The sequence below is a fragment of the Ctenocephalides felis genome, unplaced genomic scaffold (assembly GCF_003426905.1).
Source record: "Ctenocephalides felis isolate EL2017-DRISC unplaced genomic scaffold, ASM342690v1 CF-g0.4_SCAFFOLD_01886, whole genome shotgun sequence".
In the NCBI taxonomy this organism is placed as follows: Eukaryota; Metazoa; Arthropoda; class Insecta; order Siphonaptera; family Pulicidae; genus Ctenocephalides; species Ctenocephalides felis.
The window spans coordinates 147571960-147591941 of NW_020538040.1; the positions used below are offsets into that span (position 1 = coordinate 147571960).

The following is a 19982-nucleotide window of genomic DNA, read 5'->3' on the forward strand; positions in this document are numbered from 1 at the left end:
CTGCTATATCCGTTTTTCAACAAACACATCTTATTTATGTCAATAACAAGCAATTATTATCCATATCTACCCCAAATATCCCACGCAATTTCAAATGAATGTCAAATGAAATACGCACAAAAAAAATTCTTTATCGTGTCTCTACAATAAAGAAAAGTTCGTTATTAAAAAGAACATGAGTAAATAAATTCGTGATAATGAATCGCAATCGAGTTTCCGCTCACCCAAGGGCGACAGATCATTCGCGGCTTCGGGCATCGGCTTGCTGGTGGCCACGATGCTCTGCGGCGCGTACGTCGACGTCTGGCTAGTCGACAAGTTCCTCGCCATCTCCTCGCAGCAAACCGAGAACGAGGCGTCGGTCCCGGCACCGAACGAAAAGCCCTGCTTGCAGCCGGCTCCCATCGAACCCACTACCAACCCGATGTTGCAAGCCTCGCAACAATCCTGAAACGATAAAAACAAATATGTTAATATGCAATATAGTGAACAACTAGTGGGGCGCATGGCATCGTGCCTTAAGGCAAATTGCTGGAACTTCCTGTACAAAAAATATATTTTTTTTAAAAGATTAACATTTTTGAAAAAAATAGATTTTTGAGAAACTATAAATTTTTGTCAAAAATTTACTTTATTTGAAAAAAAAAGACTTTTCGAAAAAAATGTTTTATTTTGAAATATTTTGGAAATTCTGGACTTTTGTTCAAAGCAATCGTACTGCTTTAACTGCATAGAGACGAAATATTGAAGCGCGTAAGAGCCGCTTCGCCTAGACCTCCGAAACCGCTAGACCTGCCTTCATAAAAATGTGACCAATACTGCATCTTGTCAATACAAGTAAAATGTTTTTTGAATGATTAAAATCGGACGCTCCGTTCTCTCAAAAACTGCGTTACCATTTTTGGTACTTTTTACCCCGTATCTTCGAAACGGCTGGACATGCTTATGCCAAAAACTAATCAGCACGTCTTCTTATCAATACAAATCGAATGTTTTTCAAATCGCTTCATCCGTGTTCCCGAAATCGTCGGCGAAAATTTGTATCCGCACACACACACACACATACACACACCCACACACACATACACACACCTACACACACACATACATCCATTTTTTCTAATGTATGCCAAAATGTTCAGTGGGTTTTGAAACGTAAAGATATATAAAAATTTTCATTTTCGATTTTATTGCGATTACTATAACTTGCCCTACGTGAAGTTAAAAATACAAACTCGTGATACATGGCATCGTGTCTTAAGGCAAATTGCTGTAACTTTCAGTACCTAAAATTAATTTTTTTAAAAAAAGCTTTAAAAACATTAATATGAAACCCTTAGAAATATATATACTTATCATTAAAATCTCTATAAAATATCTGATAATCTCATGTCTAATGATCATTTCGAAAATGGCATTTTTTTTTTACTTTTTTACTCGATCTGAGAAACCGCTACACCTCTCTTCCCAAAACATTAACCAGTTATTCATTTTGACAATAAGAGTAAAATGATAATTCAGTTTTTGAGAGAACGGAGCTTCCGATTTCAATAATTCAAAAAACATTTTACTTGTATTGACAAAATGAAGAACTGATCAAATTTTTGGGAGGGCAGGTTTAGCGGTTTCGAGGATCGAGTGAAAAAAAAATCCAAAAAAAGTCATTTGGCGGTCAAAAATGATCATTAGACATATGCACAACAAATTAACAGATATTTTATAGAGATTTTAATACTAAGTACAAATTTTGTTTAGATTTCTATGGATTCCATACCAATGCTTCTCCGTTAGACTGTTACTATGAATTCAAGCTATTTTTTTTTCAAAACTTTCAAAAATCTATTTTTTTTCCAAAGTTTTCAAAGAATTTTAAAGCTTTTTTAAAAAATTTAATTTTCGGTACGGGAAGTTCCTGCAATTTGCCTTAAGGCACGATGCCATGCACCACTAGTTTTATTATTATTGGATGAGAATGTTAAAACAAAGCAAAGCATATGATTGCCTTTAATTCTATTGTTATATGCAGTTGTAATAGATTTCTATTTATTTATATCATATAGGGTAGAGCTGGGCTTAAAGGTCCGCGGGTAAAAAGGTTCACCACCGTTATCTCAAAAACAAGTAAAGTTAAGAATTTTTAACATTAATTTATTTAATTAATTATTTGAAAGTTGAGGGCAAAAGATGTATACCCAACAATCACCTTTATTTTTGAGATGTCGCTTTCGGAAGATAAACTGAAATTTTTGAAAATCCATACCAAAAGTATTTTGTTTCGTTGTTAATTTTTTTGGTTGTAAGCACTGTTATTTAGTTCAAGGTACAAAACCTTGATATAATGTTTAAGTATACTTTATTTATTTGTTTTATAAAATATATAGTAAATTTTAAGTTAGATCCAACAGTTTTTTATATAACATATATAAAAGGGATACATTTAAACCTTTATCCTGGCAGAGGTGTAAACAATAATATATGGTAAATAAATAGGTAAATTAACTAAGAAAGCAATTTTCCAACTCTGTTGATGAATATTTCTGACGAAATACCAGATCAAGATTATTTACAGTGTTATCTCCGTAAAAAATGTAACCATAAAATTTATATTTTGCATTGATTGAATAATGTCGCTATTATTTCGTAAATTCGAAATAAGACATTCGACCTGTTAGCCCCCTGGCCGTCCCATTTTACTCCGCCTATGGGGTAGAAAAGATCAGGTGACAAATTTTTGAAAAACAGGAAAAAAATACATTTCCACAACGATGTTAGCTTGGAGTTTTACTAAACATAATCAGATAATTGTCTGTTTGATATGTATTATTTGTTGTGATATAATTGGATTGGTTTTCATAATATAAATTTCATAATATAATATACGTTCTCAAAGTCAATGTGGACCTTTGTGCCCCGCCCTACCATATACTTAATGTTAAAAGCATAAAGATGATTTGTATGATAATTTTCAATACAAAAAATTAGAATAATAATGAGATTTTATGTAAACATGTTGAAAGTCTTGATGGAAAAAATACTATTAATTAAACACAAGGTAAATTTATATAAAAACTGGTAATTGAAATGAATTTATAAGATAGTGATGTAATTTTTTGTTAGTTGATTACAATTGCGTATATTTGTATAACTGATATATTCGTAAGTAAAAAGCAAATTTTTTAAATTTTTAATAAGCAATTTGTGCAAGCAATAAGCATATTCACTAATATAATCAGAATATTTAAAAAAATATTACTTCTAAAATCAAGATTTTTTTTCAATTTAAGCGTATTCTGTATGAATTTATGCTATGAATAAAATTTAAACAATACCAAAATGTACAACAAAAAAAACAAAGTAAATAATATCAAAATGGGTACAAGGATAAATCCAAATCAAACTTTGTGCACTCAAATTGCTCATGCATGTACATTTATAAAACATTTCATTGTTGTCAATATTTATTAATAATTAAGCACGGTCGATAAAATAATTCATTTTAAAACGCAAATAATAACAAAATGCAAATCAAATACGGACATGAAATGGTGCTAATCATCAATTTTCCGGATTTATGTGTGAAAGGATGCAGTGAATGATAATAATGATTTCTGTATATGCAAAGGCACGTTCCAGTGAAAATCAATGTGTGCATGAGCAAAACCTTTGAATATAAATACAATGTTATATATTTGCATATACAAAACATTTTAAATTGCAAATTAGTAGCAGTTAAAATTTAGATAAGTTTGCGTTTTAACAAACACTGAAACTTCGCATTTTAGTGAGGTCTAAAATCCGATAAAATCTGTATCCTAAAATTCAGTTCAAATATTTTTTTATGTCCCCGTCGCCACAAAAAGCAATATTTTTTCAGGTTGAATTTTTGTACGGTAGTCCTAAAGCCAATAAACTCATTCTGCTGATAATTTAATATGTAAGACTTGTGATTTTTATGTATCACATTAACAAATAAATAGATAATTTGTTGGTATTGGTATTTTGCCTTGAGGCAACTTACATGAACTTCCCGATATGTGTAAATAATAATCGACTTGATCAATAAAAAATAAATTAATTTATGAGTGATTAAAAGTATTCCGAGTTGATTTATTACACATAATTGAAAACGAATGAACACGTTAACTCGGAGTATTTTCTAAAAGCATGTTTTCGAAAATCAATAATTTTTACAATTGAACCAGTTTCCGTAGGACTTTAAAGATTTAGTACGTTCATTAAGACCAAGTACTCTATCGTTATACCAAGTAAATCGTCTAATTTTAATTTTAACAAACGTCAAAAAAAACTACTAATTTTCTCAAACTTTGATAAATTTTTAAAATTAAACTACTTGTTGTAAGGTCGTAATATTTCAGTAAGTTCTATAAGACCATGATATATATCGCCAAACAAAGTTCCATGAAAATCGGCTTAAATTTTTTTTATCAACAGTTAATTACAAGAAAACGGCTCGGTAGATTTTTGCATAAAACTAATCAGTATCATTCGCAACTAATATCTTCCGAACAGTTTTTGATTTTTTAAAATCGATTCAGAATTGCGGGCTAAAACGTGGACGAAATTTTTCACTTTTCTGCGATTTACAAAGAAACGGTTTGGCTGATCGTCGCGTAAATTTGATAAGCGCTAGTCCTCATTGAGATACCTCGAATGGCTTTCAAATTTTTTAAATCGATCCAGCCGTTTTTGAGAAAACGTCGATTTACGGCAAAAAATCTGTTCACATACACACATACTTTTTCTAAATTTGGTCTCATTTGATTTAGAATGGCTTGAAACGTCGAAAAACCATAAAATTGGCGAATGGGATTTTTTGATGAAAACATAAACTTCTCCTACGGGAAGTTAAGTAACAGTTTATCTCATAATGCAATGTTTCCGAAATCATTAGGTTAATTCATCAAGAAGTTAATCTAAAATGTATAACAAAATATTTCGTATCATGCATTCGAAAAGTGATATGCTGTATGCAAAAGTAGTTAATATAAAGTTGCATTTCATAAAATTTTGATTGTAAAATGAATCACATTCTGCAAATTTATTTCAAGCCAGCAGATGGCTCAAAAGCACCAAAGAAATGGGTTGCTTGTAAAGCTCCACTTGAGATAAATATCTAAAATTTGCACATGTTATTGGATCTTGATAAATATTATATATATTTTATAAAAGCAATTTTACGATTATTTGTAGAGTAATAAAATGCAAAGCACTGTATCTTCAGTTTATAACTAACATTATGGAATATCTGTAAACTATATGATTTTGGTTCTATTCAATAAGTCAGTGATTAATTCACTGTCTAAATTTGGCTAATCTTCGTTTTATAGGTAATGGTAATTTTGCCAGTTTTGATAAAACCAGAAAAAAACTAGTGGTGTATGGCATAGTGCCTTAAGGGACGGATTAGAATGTTGGGAGAGCGGGGGAGGAGGTTTATTTGTGAGCTAAAAACTTATATGCACAATTTTTCAGTTCAAATTTTCTAGTTAAAATATATTTAAAAATATATTGGCAATCAAAACATTTTTAAAAATCCGGGACAATCCGGGACAAAACACCTAAAACCGGGACAAATATTGCTTTTACAAAAAGCCGGGACGCAAGACGGAAAATCGGGTCTGTCTCGGCCAATCCGGGATGTATGGTTACCTTACTTAAGGCACGATTGCTGGAACTTCTCGTATTATAATTTAAAAATTTCAAAAAATCTTCATTTTTATTAAACATTAAAAAATAGATTATTGAAAGTTTATTAAAAAAAGACTTTTTTGAAAAATTTGATTTTTAAAATTGTTTAAAAATTCTTAATTTTTTTTTTTCAAAGCAATAAATCAAAGCAAAAATATATTTTCGATTTTTTTGCGATTACAAAAACTCTAATAAACGATAAGAATTTTAGGGTAAAGTTGTTTTAAAAATAAACAATTTGTCCTTTTTAAAAAATAAAAATTAAAACATTTTTTTCGTGAATACATTCACATAAACTTTATCAACAAAAAATCCAAAATTTTATGTTTTATTAGAGTATTTAAATCAATTGTTAATTTTTTTATGAAATTGGCGTAGGTGCACCGATTACTTCCCCCCTAATGACGTATGTTAAGCTTCTCCAGTATTGAAAGTTTTGAAGTAATTTTACTTTCGATTACAGTTATTCAAATATATTACAATTATCAATCGAACCAAAGTTTCATTTCATGTTATTAGCATTATAGATTAGTCTGAGATTCAATCTAGTACTTGATATATTACTATGCCAAGATGTTTTACTGCCAGTGCCATTATGCGTTGAATATTTCATGTCAATGTCAGCACGGGAACATTGTTAAATAAGAATAATTTACACGCTGTTTTAATATTAATAACTATTTTAATATGACGACAAACATTATGTTTTCTTGGTTGTTTAACTATATGTCTAGCTAATATCAAGTGTTACTTTTAGGTTTATTTTTTGCTCAAAATTTTTCAATAATAAAATTATCAAGTAATTTAGTATTTTGCAATCCTGATTAAATGCGCTAACTTTTGATGGTACGCCAATACATTGTAGTACATTTTTTTAAAACAGGGCCTCTGGAAGTCGACTAATTTTAAAATTTTCATTTTATAATTCAACAAAAAGTTTTAATTCTTGAAACCTTGGGGCAATTTCGGTATTTTTTTACTGTGGTCCTAGAGATGTTATTCACAGTTACGGCTCCAAAATTTAAATGAACTAAATTAAATAATTAATTAAAGTTAACCACAATAAAAAAAAAATTGTCATAACTTCACCAAAGCTCTAAGTTGCACTTAAAAGCTCATAATTTCCAAACAACGTAAAATAATTTTTATTTCTAATTTTTTTCAGGACAGTTGAGGTCAATACTATCACCCCGTTTCGGCTTGATGTCCAAGTCTGGGACACCCTGTCTATATATTTGTAAATATATACATGTTTACTTGATATTACTAATGTATTCATGAAGTTAATAGATTGAGTAAAACAACCCACAACACAAAATTAATATCTAGGCTTTTGTATGAGTTAGGATAAAAATGACTTCTATAAAGACAAATATAAAATATTCCTCGACACTATTGTTAGAAGTCAGAAAAACGACAATTACCATTCTACTTATTTTATGCTTTACTGGTATGAATAATTTGTTTAGTAACTTATAATCCAACGTGAAAAAATTGATTTATTATTTATTATTATTCTTTTCACATACAGTAATGTCAACTTTTCATATTTTATTTATTTATGAATCATATATCAATAAATCATACATATACATATTATCCAGTAAAAGGTTACAGAAAGTTATGATATAATAGATTTTCTTGATAATTCTCTATTTGAAAGGAAGGGGATGATAAAAACATTTCTGTTTTAGGGAAAGAGGATAAAAATAATCCTGTCAAAAATGTAGATACAACCATAAAAAACTTGATAAGAAAGCACACCTCGAACATTAATCCTAAGTAATAATCGAAAATGAAAATTTTTATATAACTTTACGTTTCAAAGGTTTCTGAATATTTTGGCATACCTTAGAAAAACGGACGTGTGTATGTGTTTGTGTTAGCGTGTGGATACAAATTTTCGTCGACGATTTCGGGAACACGGGTCAACAGATTTGAATAATTAAAAAAAAACATTCGATTCGTATTGATAAGGAGACGTGCTGATTAATTTTTGGCAAAGGCAGGTCTAGCCGTTTAGAAGATACGGAGCAAAAAGTTCCAAAAACGGTAACTCAGTTTTTAAGAGAACTGACTTGCATTGACAAGATGAAGAACTGATTAAATTTTTCGGAAGGCAGCTCTAGCGCTTTCGGAGATCTAGTAAAAAAAAAAGTGAAAAATATGCCATTTGGCGGTCAAAAGTGATCATTGGAATATGCACATCAAATTATCAGATACTTTATGGAAATTTTAACAATATGTATCAATTTTGTTAACATTTCTATCAGTTCCGTGACATCGTTTGTCCGTTAGACGGCGACGCGGCGCTTACGCGCTTCGATAATTCGTCTCTATGCAGCTAGAGCAGTGCAATTGTTTTGAAAAAAAGTTCAAAATTTCCAAAATATTTCAAAATATTTTTTTTTAAAGTTTTACTAAAAAGTCATTTTTTTTCAGAAATTAAACATTTCTCAAAAATCTATTTTTTTTTTCAAAGTTAAAAAAAAAATCTTTATTTAATCAAAAAATAATTTTTGGTACTGGAAGTTCTAGCAATTTGCCTTAAGGCAGGATGCCATACACCACTAGTTTTCACTTGCAAGTATATTATATTGCTACCTATATTTTCATATAAAAACCGATGTCACTACATGCTGTCCGAGACGGGTATCAAAATTGGAACTTCTGAATAAAAGTCCAAATCTCTAACCAATACCATGATGGAGCATTATAAACTCAATAGCACAAAATTAGTAATCTACCTTATAGAAGTCATCAGCAACACCAGGTACATAACATTCCTTATTCTGTTTAGCTGCCTTTTGTCCTGCTTCGCATTGGGCCGCTCTTCTCCGCCTGGAGCAGCAGATCTCAACAGTGGCCAAGCAAACAGGCTGCTGCTCCAGTGGGACACCTTTAGCAGGAGGTGGGAAAGATTTACATGCCTTTCCAGTGTCCGCCCATTTCTCTCCTAGACTACAGCACAAGTTAAATGTTTCTGCTAAGCATTCTGGAAAGAGGAAATTTATAAATTAATTATCAATAATAGGTGATACATTTTCTTCTCGGAAAATTATTTGTTCAATTTTTCATTTATTGCGTTCTACGTTTTGGTGAACTGCTATAGTTCGACGTACTTTCAATTAATTTTTTTGACGAGAATCACGCGATTGGATTTTGGTTGTGTTTGAATTAGGGAAGTTTTTGGATTGCAAGTTTTCCAAGAAGGGAATATCCCAAACCCCTGAATCAAATAAATCAGAAAAATATTAAAAAACAATATTTATATAAAGGAGCGCCCATTAATCACGTGAGGTTTTTATGGTTTTGACAAAAAAAATCACAAAAGATCACGTGGGAGAGGGAGGTATTACGTGTATTTATTTTTTACCTAATGCATTTAAAAAAATCCAAGTATTTAAAAAAAAAAAATCTCGTAACTAAAAATACACGTGATGTTTGGTGGGAAATGGGGGTAATTTTGAATATCACCACGTATCACCAAAGGGAAGGTGAGGTAATCGAACACGTGATTAATGAACGCCCCCTGAGTGTACTTATATATATATATATATATTATATATATATATATATATTATATTATAAGGTCCACGAGTAAAAAGGTCCACCACCTATATTTCAAAAACAAGTAAAGTTCAGAATTTTTATTAATAATATTTAAAAGTAGAGGAAAAATATGTATAACCATCAACCACCTTGATTCTTAAAGAGAGATAAACAAAAATGTTTAAAAATCCACAACAGGTATTTTATTTCGTTGATAGTTTTTTAAGTTATTAAATAAAAATAAAATTATTTTATTTTTTAAGTATACGTTATTTAATTATTTTATAAGATGTATTGTTAATTTTAAGTTAGATCCTATAGTTCTTTTTATATAACCTCTATGGGGTAAAAAAGACCAACTGAACCATTACCCTGGCAAATGTGTAAACAATAAAATAGTGAATTGAAGTAAATTAAGTTAAAAAAAAAGCAATTTCACAAGAGATAAATTAAATAAATAGTTATTCCAACTCTGCTGATATATCTGACGAATTATCACGGTTATATACTGTGTTGTCCTTATAAAAAAGTAGGTACCTATGAAATTTATATTTACCATTGCTTGAATAATGTTGCTAGTCTTTCGATAAATCCCTTTAAAATTAAAAATAAGACATTTGACCTCTTTCCCCCTGGCGTCCCATTTTACCCGTCTATCGGGTTGAAAAGACAAAATTTGGAAAACAGCAAAAAAAACACATTTCTACAATGATGAATTAGCTGGGAGTTTTAATGAACATAGCCAGATAGTTGTTTGTTTGATATGTATTTTGTTGAGATACAAATGGTTTAGTTTTCACAATATGATTGCTTAAAGTAAAATTAAATCTTACGCCCCGCTCTACCACATATGGTTGAATAAATATCAAAAAAAGCAAATTTTCGTTTTTCGTAAACCTGAATTACTATCCTTTATTTTGTACTATATTTTATTTATATTTATGTTACTATTCACTTATATTACTAGATGTTATATTATTTAGCAGTTGTAACAAATATTGGAATTTAAAAAAAAAATAATAATGATAATAAGCCTGAATTCGATATATTTTTGATAGAACCTTGATGTAATATACCCTACTATACAGCCTACCTAGTAATTATGTATAAACTTCATATTTTCAATTCACGATTGACAAAACATTCCAAATATATATTAATGTGTTAACGTGATAATTAAACATCAATTGATTAGCCTTTCATAGCCGTTTAATCAAATAATGAACACAATTCATTAGCAAGTAATTTAATGCTGACTTTGAGCGCTTCAAAGTAATATTTGTCAAGATACTTCAAGAGAAGTCTGTTAATATAACATTGAGTATAATAATGGACCTTAAAACTGACAAAATTCATGACAATCGCAATATGAGTACTTCTCAAATATATTGCATAAAATATATTACATCATCCACAATCCTGACCTATTAAAAAGAATGCTGTCACATGACCTATCTACATTAACACCTTAGTGATAATTCAGATGAATATTTATTTATTGATTACCAGTTATTTACTTTTTATTTGGCTTCAATTAATGGATCAAAAATTGTAGGAATCAAAAGTCCGATGAATTAGATCCGACCCAGCGATATTCATTACTTATATTTTAATTGATCAACTTTTTAATTATATTTCATTTAGTAAACTAATAATATATACATTTAGTACTAATCAAACAAGTAAGCAATTTAATATTTTCATTAAGAAGATATAAATATTTTATAAACGACTTATTATGTAGTGGCACCTAAAAGTAAACTAGCTGTAAGTGGAATTCTGTCTTAAGGCAATTAGGGCATCGTGCCTTAAGGCAAATGCTAGAACTTCCCGTACCAAAAATTATTATTTTTTTAAAAACGATTAACATTTTTGAAAAAAATTTACTTAAAAAAAATAGATTTTTGAGAAACTATAAATTTGACAAAAAAATAACTTTCTTTGGAAAAAAAAAATTTTATTCGAAAAAAAAAATTTTTTTTTGAGAAAAAAAAATTTTTTTTTGAAAACACAAAAAATTTTTGAAAAAAAATGTTTTCTTCATTTTGACATATTTTGGAAATTCTGAACTTTTTTTCAAAGCAATCGCACTGCTTGAACTGCATAGAGACGAAATGTCAAAGCTCGCAAGTGCCGAGCCGCCGTCTAACGCATAAGCATTGGTACGGAACCCATACAATACAAGCAAAATGTTTTTTGAATTATTCAAATCGGACGCTCCGTTCTCTTAAAAACGGAGGTACCGTTTTTGGCACTTTTTGCCCCGTATCTTCGGAACGGCTAAACCTGCCTTCGCCAAAAACTAATCAGCACGTCTCCTTATCAGTACAAATCGAATGTTTTTTGAATTATTCAAATCGGTTGATCCGTGTTCCCGAAATCGTCGACGAAAATTTGTATCCGCACATACATACACACACACACACATACACACACACACACACACACATACATCCATTTTTTCTAAGGTATGCCAAAATATTCAGAAACCTCTGAAACGTAAAGATATATAAAAATTTTCATTTTCGATTTTTTTGCGATTACTATAACTTGCCCTACGGGAAGTTAATAACCGTGATATACCACTAATATACCTTTGATAACTAACGTGGTGCATGGAATCGTGTCTTAAGGCAAATTGCTGGAACTTCCCGTAGCAAAAACTAAATTGTTAAAAAAAAATTAAATAATTTGCAAACTTTGAAAAAATTAGATTTCTAAGAAATTTAGAAATTTTTGTTATTATGAATGAAATTTTGAAATTTGTATTATGAATTTTTTGAAAATTTTTAACATTTTTTTAAGCAATCGCGCTGCATAACTGATGTGAAGTCGAAATATCAAAGCGCGTAAGCGCCGCGTAGTCTTCTAACATGTAAGTGTTAGAAACATTGATATACGTATAACTCTTATAAATGTACACAAAATTTGTACTTGTTATTAAAATTTTTATAAAATATCTGATAACACAATGCACATAAGTCTAATGTTCATTTTTGACCGTCAAATGACATTATTTTTTACTTTTTTTATTGGATCTCCTGAGTCACTGGATCTGCCTTTACAAAAGTTTTAGCAGTTGTTCATTTTGTCAATACAAGTAAAATGTTTTTTGAATTATTTAAATCGGACGCTCCGTTGTCTCAAAAATTAAAATACCATTTTTGCACTTTTTACCCCGTATCTCTGAAACGGCTAGACCTGCCTTTACCAAAAACTAATCAGGACGTCTCTTTATAAATATGAATCGAATGTTTTTTGAATTATTCAAATCGGTTGATCCGTGTTCGCGAAATCGTCGACAAAAATTTGTATCCGCTCACATATACACACACACATATACATCCATTTTATCTAATTATAAAGTATGCCAAAATGTTTAGAAACCTCTGAAACGTAAAGTTATATGAAAAATTTTATTTTCGCTGTTACAACAAGCCCCTAACTCCCCTACTTATAAAATAATATTTTTTTTGTTTTTACCAAACTACCAAACTAAATATTCGCTCATGTTCGACACAAAAATGTAACTACTATTTGAAAAACCTTACAAGATGTTTCAATAACCATGAAAACAAACTGCAAATAAAATTTATTGAATTCTTTATATTTTTTTATGATATTCTTATGAAGATAAAACAAGACAATTGGCGCCTCTGACTGACGACTTCGTTTAAGTTAATTAGAAACATATACATTTCAATAATGAAGAAATTTTGTAACAATAAAACATGATTTTTTTTTATTCTTAAGACGTGAAATTAGCATTTTATGGCTTCATGTCAAATATCATGGACTTCAATTATCTACTAGCGTGAAAAGCTATATATGATATCATTTTATTTATATATAAAATAAACGTATAAAAAAATAAACGTATGTTTGGTAAGACTTGGATATTGCATATATGATATTTATATATTAATAGTATAATACTTATACACTTTTTCAAAACTTACATGCAAAAATATCATATTTATAAATATATAAATTTCGATTAATTATACTATCAAAAACTATCTTAACTATTATATCTGCTGAATATGTTTGATAAATATGTTTACAAGGATTCTGGTAATGTGTAATATTTTCATCAAATTGCTAGTTTATTATCTTAAATAAAATAATGAAAATATTAATAAAATTAGTGTATTCTCAGACTTTATGACACTTCCGTAATATTGAAATTCTAAAATATATTTTGTCTCTATTCTTCAATTCCATGAAAAAAATGTTTCTTATTTATGAATGATGACATAGTAGAAGCGAAAAATTTTATATTGTCGTATTTCATCTAATAGTATAATATGTATTATTTTTGCTATTTCGTTACACAAACGAAATTACAAACAGAAAATAAGTTTGAAAATTTATTCGTATTCAAAGTTAATATTAACATCCAAACGCAATCTACAATGCAATATATGTAAAGTAAGGTTGATTAAAGCGTACCCTTTATATTTAGAAAATAACCATTAAATAAAAATTTAATTTGTCAATATTTTGTCCTTATATTTAGAAAATTACCATTAAATAAAATTATTTTGTAAGCTTAATTTAGTTGAGAGTTAGGAAAAGTTGATCTTGGACTCAATTCTATATAGTTTTTTAGTAGTATGTTATGTACGACTAAGTCGACTAAACGCCTTAATCATTATATAGGCCATGAAGGTGACAATCTTCATGGCATTGAGTTTTACACGGGTTGGTTGCTAGCTCTGACGGAGAGTTTAATGGAACTAATTGTACACTTCTAAAAGTAAAGTCCGCGAAACAACATGTGTAGTAAATAATAAATATATCTTCTTCCATAATTACTTAGTGACAAATCAGTGATTGCAATAAGAACTGCAACAAATACATAATATACAAACAAATCAGCGTTTAATACAGTCTACAGCTTAAATTATAACCCAACAACCTGAGTTAATCGAAGGAGAGTTTTAATAAATTTTATAACTACGTAACGCAAATACAAGTACATTTCTAAAAAAATAAAAATTTCTATTAAAATTTAAGAAAACAAATTCACGTAACTGTTAATCATAAACCAACTAAATAAAGATTCAGTAAATGGCAAAGATTTTGTTTTATTCCATCTGCACTAAATACTATAACTGCACGAGTTATTTCCATAGGGGATACGATTTAAGCAACTTCATCTTATGTTTGCTTACTTACTGAGAAAATGGATCGACTCATTTGAGTCATCCAAAAAACGGTAAAAGTGACATACTAAATAAAAAAAATCAATAAGTCCAAACTTCCAAAATTTTCCAAAAATTTTAAACTTCCCGAATGTCACATAACACATTATCTGACAAAAGTTAAAAGAAAAATAATTGTGCAAAGAAAAAAGTTGAATAAAAATTGAAATTGCTTATATTGAACATTGAATAATTCAATGCGATTTGATCAAATTCCATCATTTAAAAATAGTTTTAATTTTTAAAAAAATCTGCAAATACCCGCGGATAGTAAGTATCCATTAATATCGTGACTAATCTTAAACGTGCGGTATGTAACTACTCACGAAGAAATTCAAATAAAAAATGATTAGTAAACACAAGTGTAACTTATTTATCTTTAATCAACAATAAATAAATGTATTTGAAAGCTGGCAAAGAAATTAGCAATATGATAATTACATTACCGATCGCGCTGATAAGATATCAGTAATTATGATGCAACACTCATTTCCCCTTCTCGCTTTATCAACTGACCCACTTATTTTAATTTTTATCAAAGACAGGTGCACTAGTTATGCCTCAATTTAGCATTTTTAGATATATTTAAAAGGACTATCTATAGATTTTCTACGCCCAGTAACAAAAAAGCGGAGGCGGGAGTAAAATGGATGCAACGGTGACAAGGAGTTCTAGATTAACATTTCTGTCTAAGTTTTATATCTTCTGCAAATATATTAATTAGAAATATGGTAGAAAAGTCCGCGGTTAAAATCATTATCTCAAAAACAAGCAAATTGTACAAATTTTTTTATTTAAAAGTTATATAGTTTTTTTGTAAGATTTATTGTTATTTTTAAGTTCAAGCTAAATTCATCCGTTTTTTCATACAACCTCTATAAAAGCTTACATATGGGTGGGGTAAAAAAGACCCACTAAATCTTTACATTAGCAAACGCTTAAACAAGAAAAGTAATGGTAAATAAAAAAGTAAATAAAGTTAAATAAAAGCAATTTTACAAAAGTTAAACTACAGTAATAGTTATTCGATCTATACCGATGAATATTTTTTCGAAATACAAGATCAAGATCATATACATTAAAATCTGTGTAAGAAGTGTTCCCATAAAATTAGTATTTCACTTTAGTTAAATAATGTAGCTATTATTTTGTAAAATTCCTTTGTAATTAAAAAAGACGTTGGTTCTGTTTGCCTCCTGGCTATCCCGTCTAACATCTCCCATGGGGAAAAAAGATACAGATGACGAATTTTAAAAAAAATAGTAAAAAAAATATTTCTGTATCAAGGAGTTAATTAGAAACTTCACTGAACATAGTGCGATAATTGTTTATTTCACATGTATTATGTGTTGAGAGATAGCTCATTTGGTTTTTTAGACAGTATAATTAGCTAAAGCCAAATTGAATCTTTGTGTCCCGCTCTACCCTAATAGTAAGAATTTGCATTCTAAAGATTGATTGATGGAAAGGGTTTACATAATATGTCATCATTAACAAAGCGCCTACAAGAAATATAATCTATTAAAATGTGGTCTATTAAAATTAATAGAGAATTATTTTCTGAAATTTGTTGTTATTCCTATGTCATTGGAATACTGAAATGTGCTTTTTCGTTCTAGTTAAGGAAACATACGATTCCTTATTATAACCTATTTTTATTTTAAGATGTCTTATCAATGTGAAAAAAAAACATGAAACCAAAATTAAAAATAAAAGCCGCTATCTTGCAGCCAAAAAGTTTCAATTTCAAACGAAATAAAAGAGCAAAAAGTTTCTTTTCTTTGAAAACAAAAATACAAACTTGAAATGCACATATCTAGGTAGGTACTCTTAAAACAAAAAGAGAGCAAACAGTTTCTTTTCTTTGAAAAATAAAATGCAAAATTTAAATGCATATATATAAGTGCTCCTAAAACAAAAAAGAAAGCAAAAAGTTTCCTTTTTTAAAACAAAAATATAAAATTGAAATGCACATATCTAAATACTACTAAAACAAAGAAAAAAGGACAAAAGTTTCTTTTCTTTGAAACAATAATACAAAATTGAAAGGAACATATCTAAGCGCTCCTAAGACAAAAAACCGCTAAAGGTTTCTATTCTTTGAAAATTAAAATACAAAATTGAAATGCACATATATAGGTGCCACTAACACAAAAAAGAGAGCCAAAAATGTCCTCCTAAAAATATTATTACGAAAATTATAACTGAACTAATTAAATCAAAATATTTTATTTATATTGATTTATATGGACGTAACAATATATATATATATATATATATATATATATGAATGACTATTTATAAAAGAATAAAGCTTGATATCAAGTTGTGCAAAATGCGAATTTAAATCCGCGACTTTGTGAATACAAAACTGTTTACTGCACCACGAACACTCCACTAGAATTAATTTTTAATAATTGGCCAATAATGCAATACGTATATTTTATTACAATGTATAGCCCCGCAAAGAATACTACATATTAAATATATTTTTTTCGTTCCAGGAATATCACACGCAGCATAAAAGGATCAAGGTTATGAGACACTAAAATACTCATTGGAGTTTTAATTTGCAACAGAGCAACGTATTGTGTTACAAGTGCACAGAGGATCAAGTCAGTGCAAAATATTTCGCATTAATTTCGCTCGAATCGACTTTCGTCCGACAGTCGGAGCTAAATTGATTCGCCGCCTAATTGCAGATGCACTAATTACGCGAATTCTCAACACCAGCCGAATTTCAATTTTAATTGCAACAACTTAAGTGCCTTTAATCAATAAATTAAAACCGAGTGCTACATGGGAAGGAAAATAATATAAATAAGTGCTATAAAAAAAAAGTTTGTTTCACTGAACCAAATATATTCATTCAATGACGTAACTGCCATTTTACTGTGAATTTGATATTACGTACAAAATCTACTAAATTTTAACAGCGACGTGTTCTAAAAGCTCTATTTACTATCGTGCATCATAACCTAATATTTTTTCTCGAAAAGTTAACCCAGGGATCTTACATTCTTCTTTTTTACGTTTAGACTATATATATTAGGGTGGTCCTTAATATGGACATTTTTCGAATTTCTTTGCTCCCAAGGGCTCAAATGCTTCCAAACTGATAAAAAAACAATTCTCTGAAAGTTTTAGCTCTTAATATTAACTTTAAGATAGTGCGCAAATCAATCAAACTTTGTATGGAAATAGCACGGAAAAAAATTTGAAAATTAAAAAAAATTTTTTTAGGTATAACTTAGCGACAAATGAATTAAAAGTGAAAATTCGTGTCAACTTTTATTGAAAATTCGACGCTCTGCAAAACAGGTTTTTTAACATTTTTTTGTAGAGCGTCGAATTTTGAATAAAACTCATTCATTTGCACGCTAAATTTCATTTTTGAAATTTTTGAAAATTTTTCCATGCTATTTCCATACAAAACTTTGACTGAATAGCGCACTATCTAAAAGACAATATTAAGAGCTAAAACTATCAGAGAATTGTTTTTTATCAATTTGGAACCCTTTTGAGCCCTTGGGAGCAAGGAAATTCGAAAATGTCCTTATTAAGGACCACCCTAATATATATATAATATATATATGTAATATATATATATATATATATATATATATATTATATATATATATATCTAACAGTGTTGGGAAATTGATGTTGCAGCAATGCCCATGAAAAGAGATTTTCACTTAAGGGAGGAGCCTAATTTAGAGCCTTCCAAAAATCGCTTGTTTTAAGGAATTTTTAGGAAAAGAAATAAATATTTAATTAAAACGAAGCTTTCAAGTTTTATTGTTATATATTTCAACATTCTTTTAAAAATTTTTCATTAAAATATATGTCATAATATGCAGGGTACAAGCATTTTGCCAAGGCACCACGAGCATGCATGTGTCGTTTGACGGAAAAGATGCAGGCCACAATTCCCATCCAAAACAAAAAAAACAAATTTATATTTTTAATAGTATAGATTCTAGTTAAACCTTAATTTTTGTTAAAAAAATAAGAAATTCACAAATTTTTCGCAACTTAAAAGAAATCATGTTTTTTGATCATTGTGAGGGTCATTTATAACTTTTTTGAGGTTTTTAGGTTCAACTAGAAGAGAATTTAATCGTGAATACAATTAATTTTGTCTCGTTTCGATAGGATTTCAGTTTTTTGGTATCTTTCCCACCAATAGGTAAAATCGTAAAATGAAAAACCGAGAAATCGCTCGTCAAAGTTTTCATTCCGCTCGTATACATGCTCACTATTTCTTCTAAAAATAATTTGAATTTGTTTCTGAAATTTTAGGGATATATTCTTGGCTAGTTTCGAATGACATTTTTGCAGAAAAAAAACGATTTATTTAAGCCTCTAAAACAGGCTTCCCCCTTGACGACATTTAAAATCTAAAATCTCGAGTGGAAATTTAATATTATACTGCTTGATATCGAGCTAACTGAAGTTGGAACCCGAGACGTATGCTAGCCTACATTCTTAACCATTACACCAGAACGAACCCAATCAACTACATCGAAATTGTTGTAAGTGAATTATCACTTTAATCTACTATTACATAGATTTCAATGAATTGATACCAACAATGGTGGCACAACTTGTAAGTTAAAAAGTTTTAAATAACAGCTCTTCAATGAATTTTATATCTAAAGATATTATAAACTAGTTGTAAGTGGCATTTTGCCTTAGAGCAAGTTGCATGAACTTTTTTGAGAAAACGTCGATGTAAGGTTGAAAATCAGCTCACATACACACATAATTTTTTCCTTTTGGCCTCATTCGATTCAGAATGACTTAAAACGTCGAGAAAACATCAAATTAGCAAATCGAATTTTTTGGCGAAAACAAACTTCTCCTTCAGGAAGGAATAAAATCATAAAGTTATTTCTAGCTTTGTAATAGTAATTTTATTCTCACACCATTTGCAATACAAAGCTGTAATTTTAGTATTAATTTGATTTTACACGATGTATGATATCATACAAACACTTTATACATTAGTAAACAGATACTTATACTGAAATGAGAGAATGAGATTTTTATATTGAATTTTAAATTTAAAAGTAAGGTAATCTTAGGAGGTCCGTGTGAGTAACAATTACCAAAAAATACATAAAATACAAATTGAAAGATAAATTATAGTATGTTTATGGATACAAGAAAAAAATTAAACTACATCTACAATGTTATTCAAACAACTTACTGCAAAATATTGTTAATGTAAACAATTACGAACATGATATAAAAAATGATCATTGTGAATTTTGTGAGCAGCGCATTCAACAATTTATAGCAATATTATGAAATAAAAATGAGTAATTGAATCAAGCATAAAATATAAGTAAATGTCAATAATTATATCTGAAAATTAAAGCCATGAATTTGCCACCCGTGGTCCAATAATATTTTAGTATGTTTATTTCAGGCCAAAAATGTATCGACAGACAATGTTTCATCAAAATTGACACAAAAGTTACGAAAGAAACGGTCGGCCGATCTTCA

At 29.1% G+C, this 19982-nt stretch overlaps 1 protein-coding gene across 1 annotated transcript in view; it reads right to left on the reverse strand.

Annotated features, from left to right (window-relative positions):
* LOC113376043 (fibrillin-2-like) overlaps positions 1 to 19982 on the reverse strand; it is a 138361-nt gene that overhangs the window by 47512 nt on the left and 70867 nt on the right. The window contains 2 exon segments of the mRNA XM_026615973.1: positions 225 to 447; positions 8457 to 8704. Coding sequence (XP_026471758.1) covers positions 225 to 447; positions 8457 to 8704 — 471 coding nt within the window.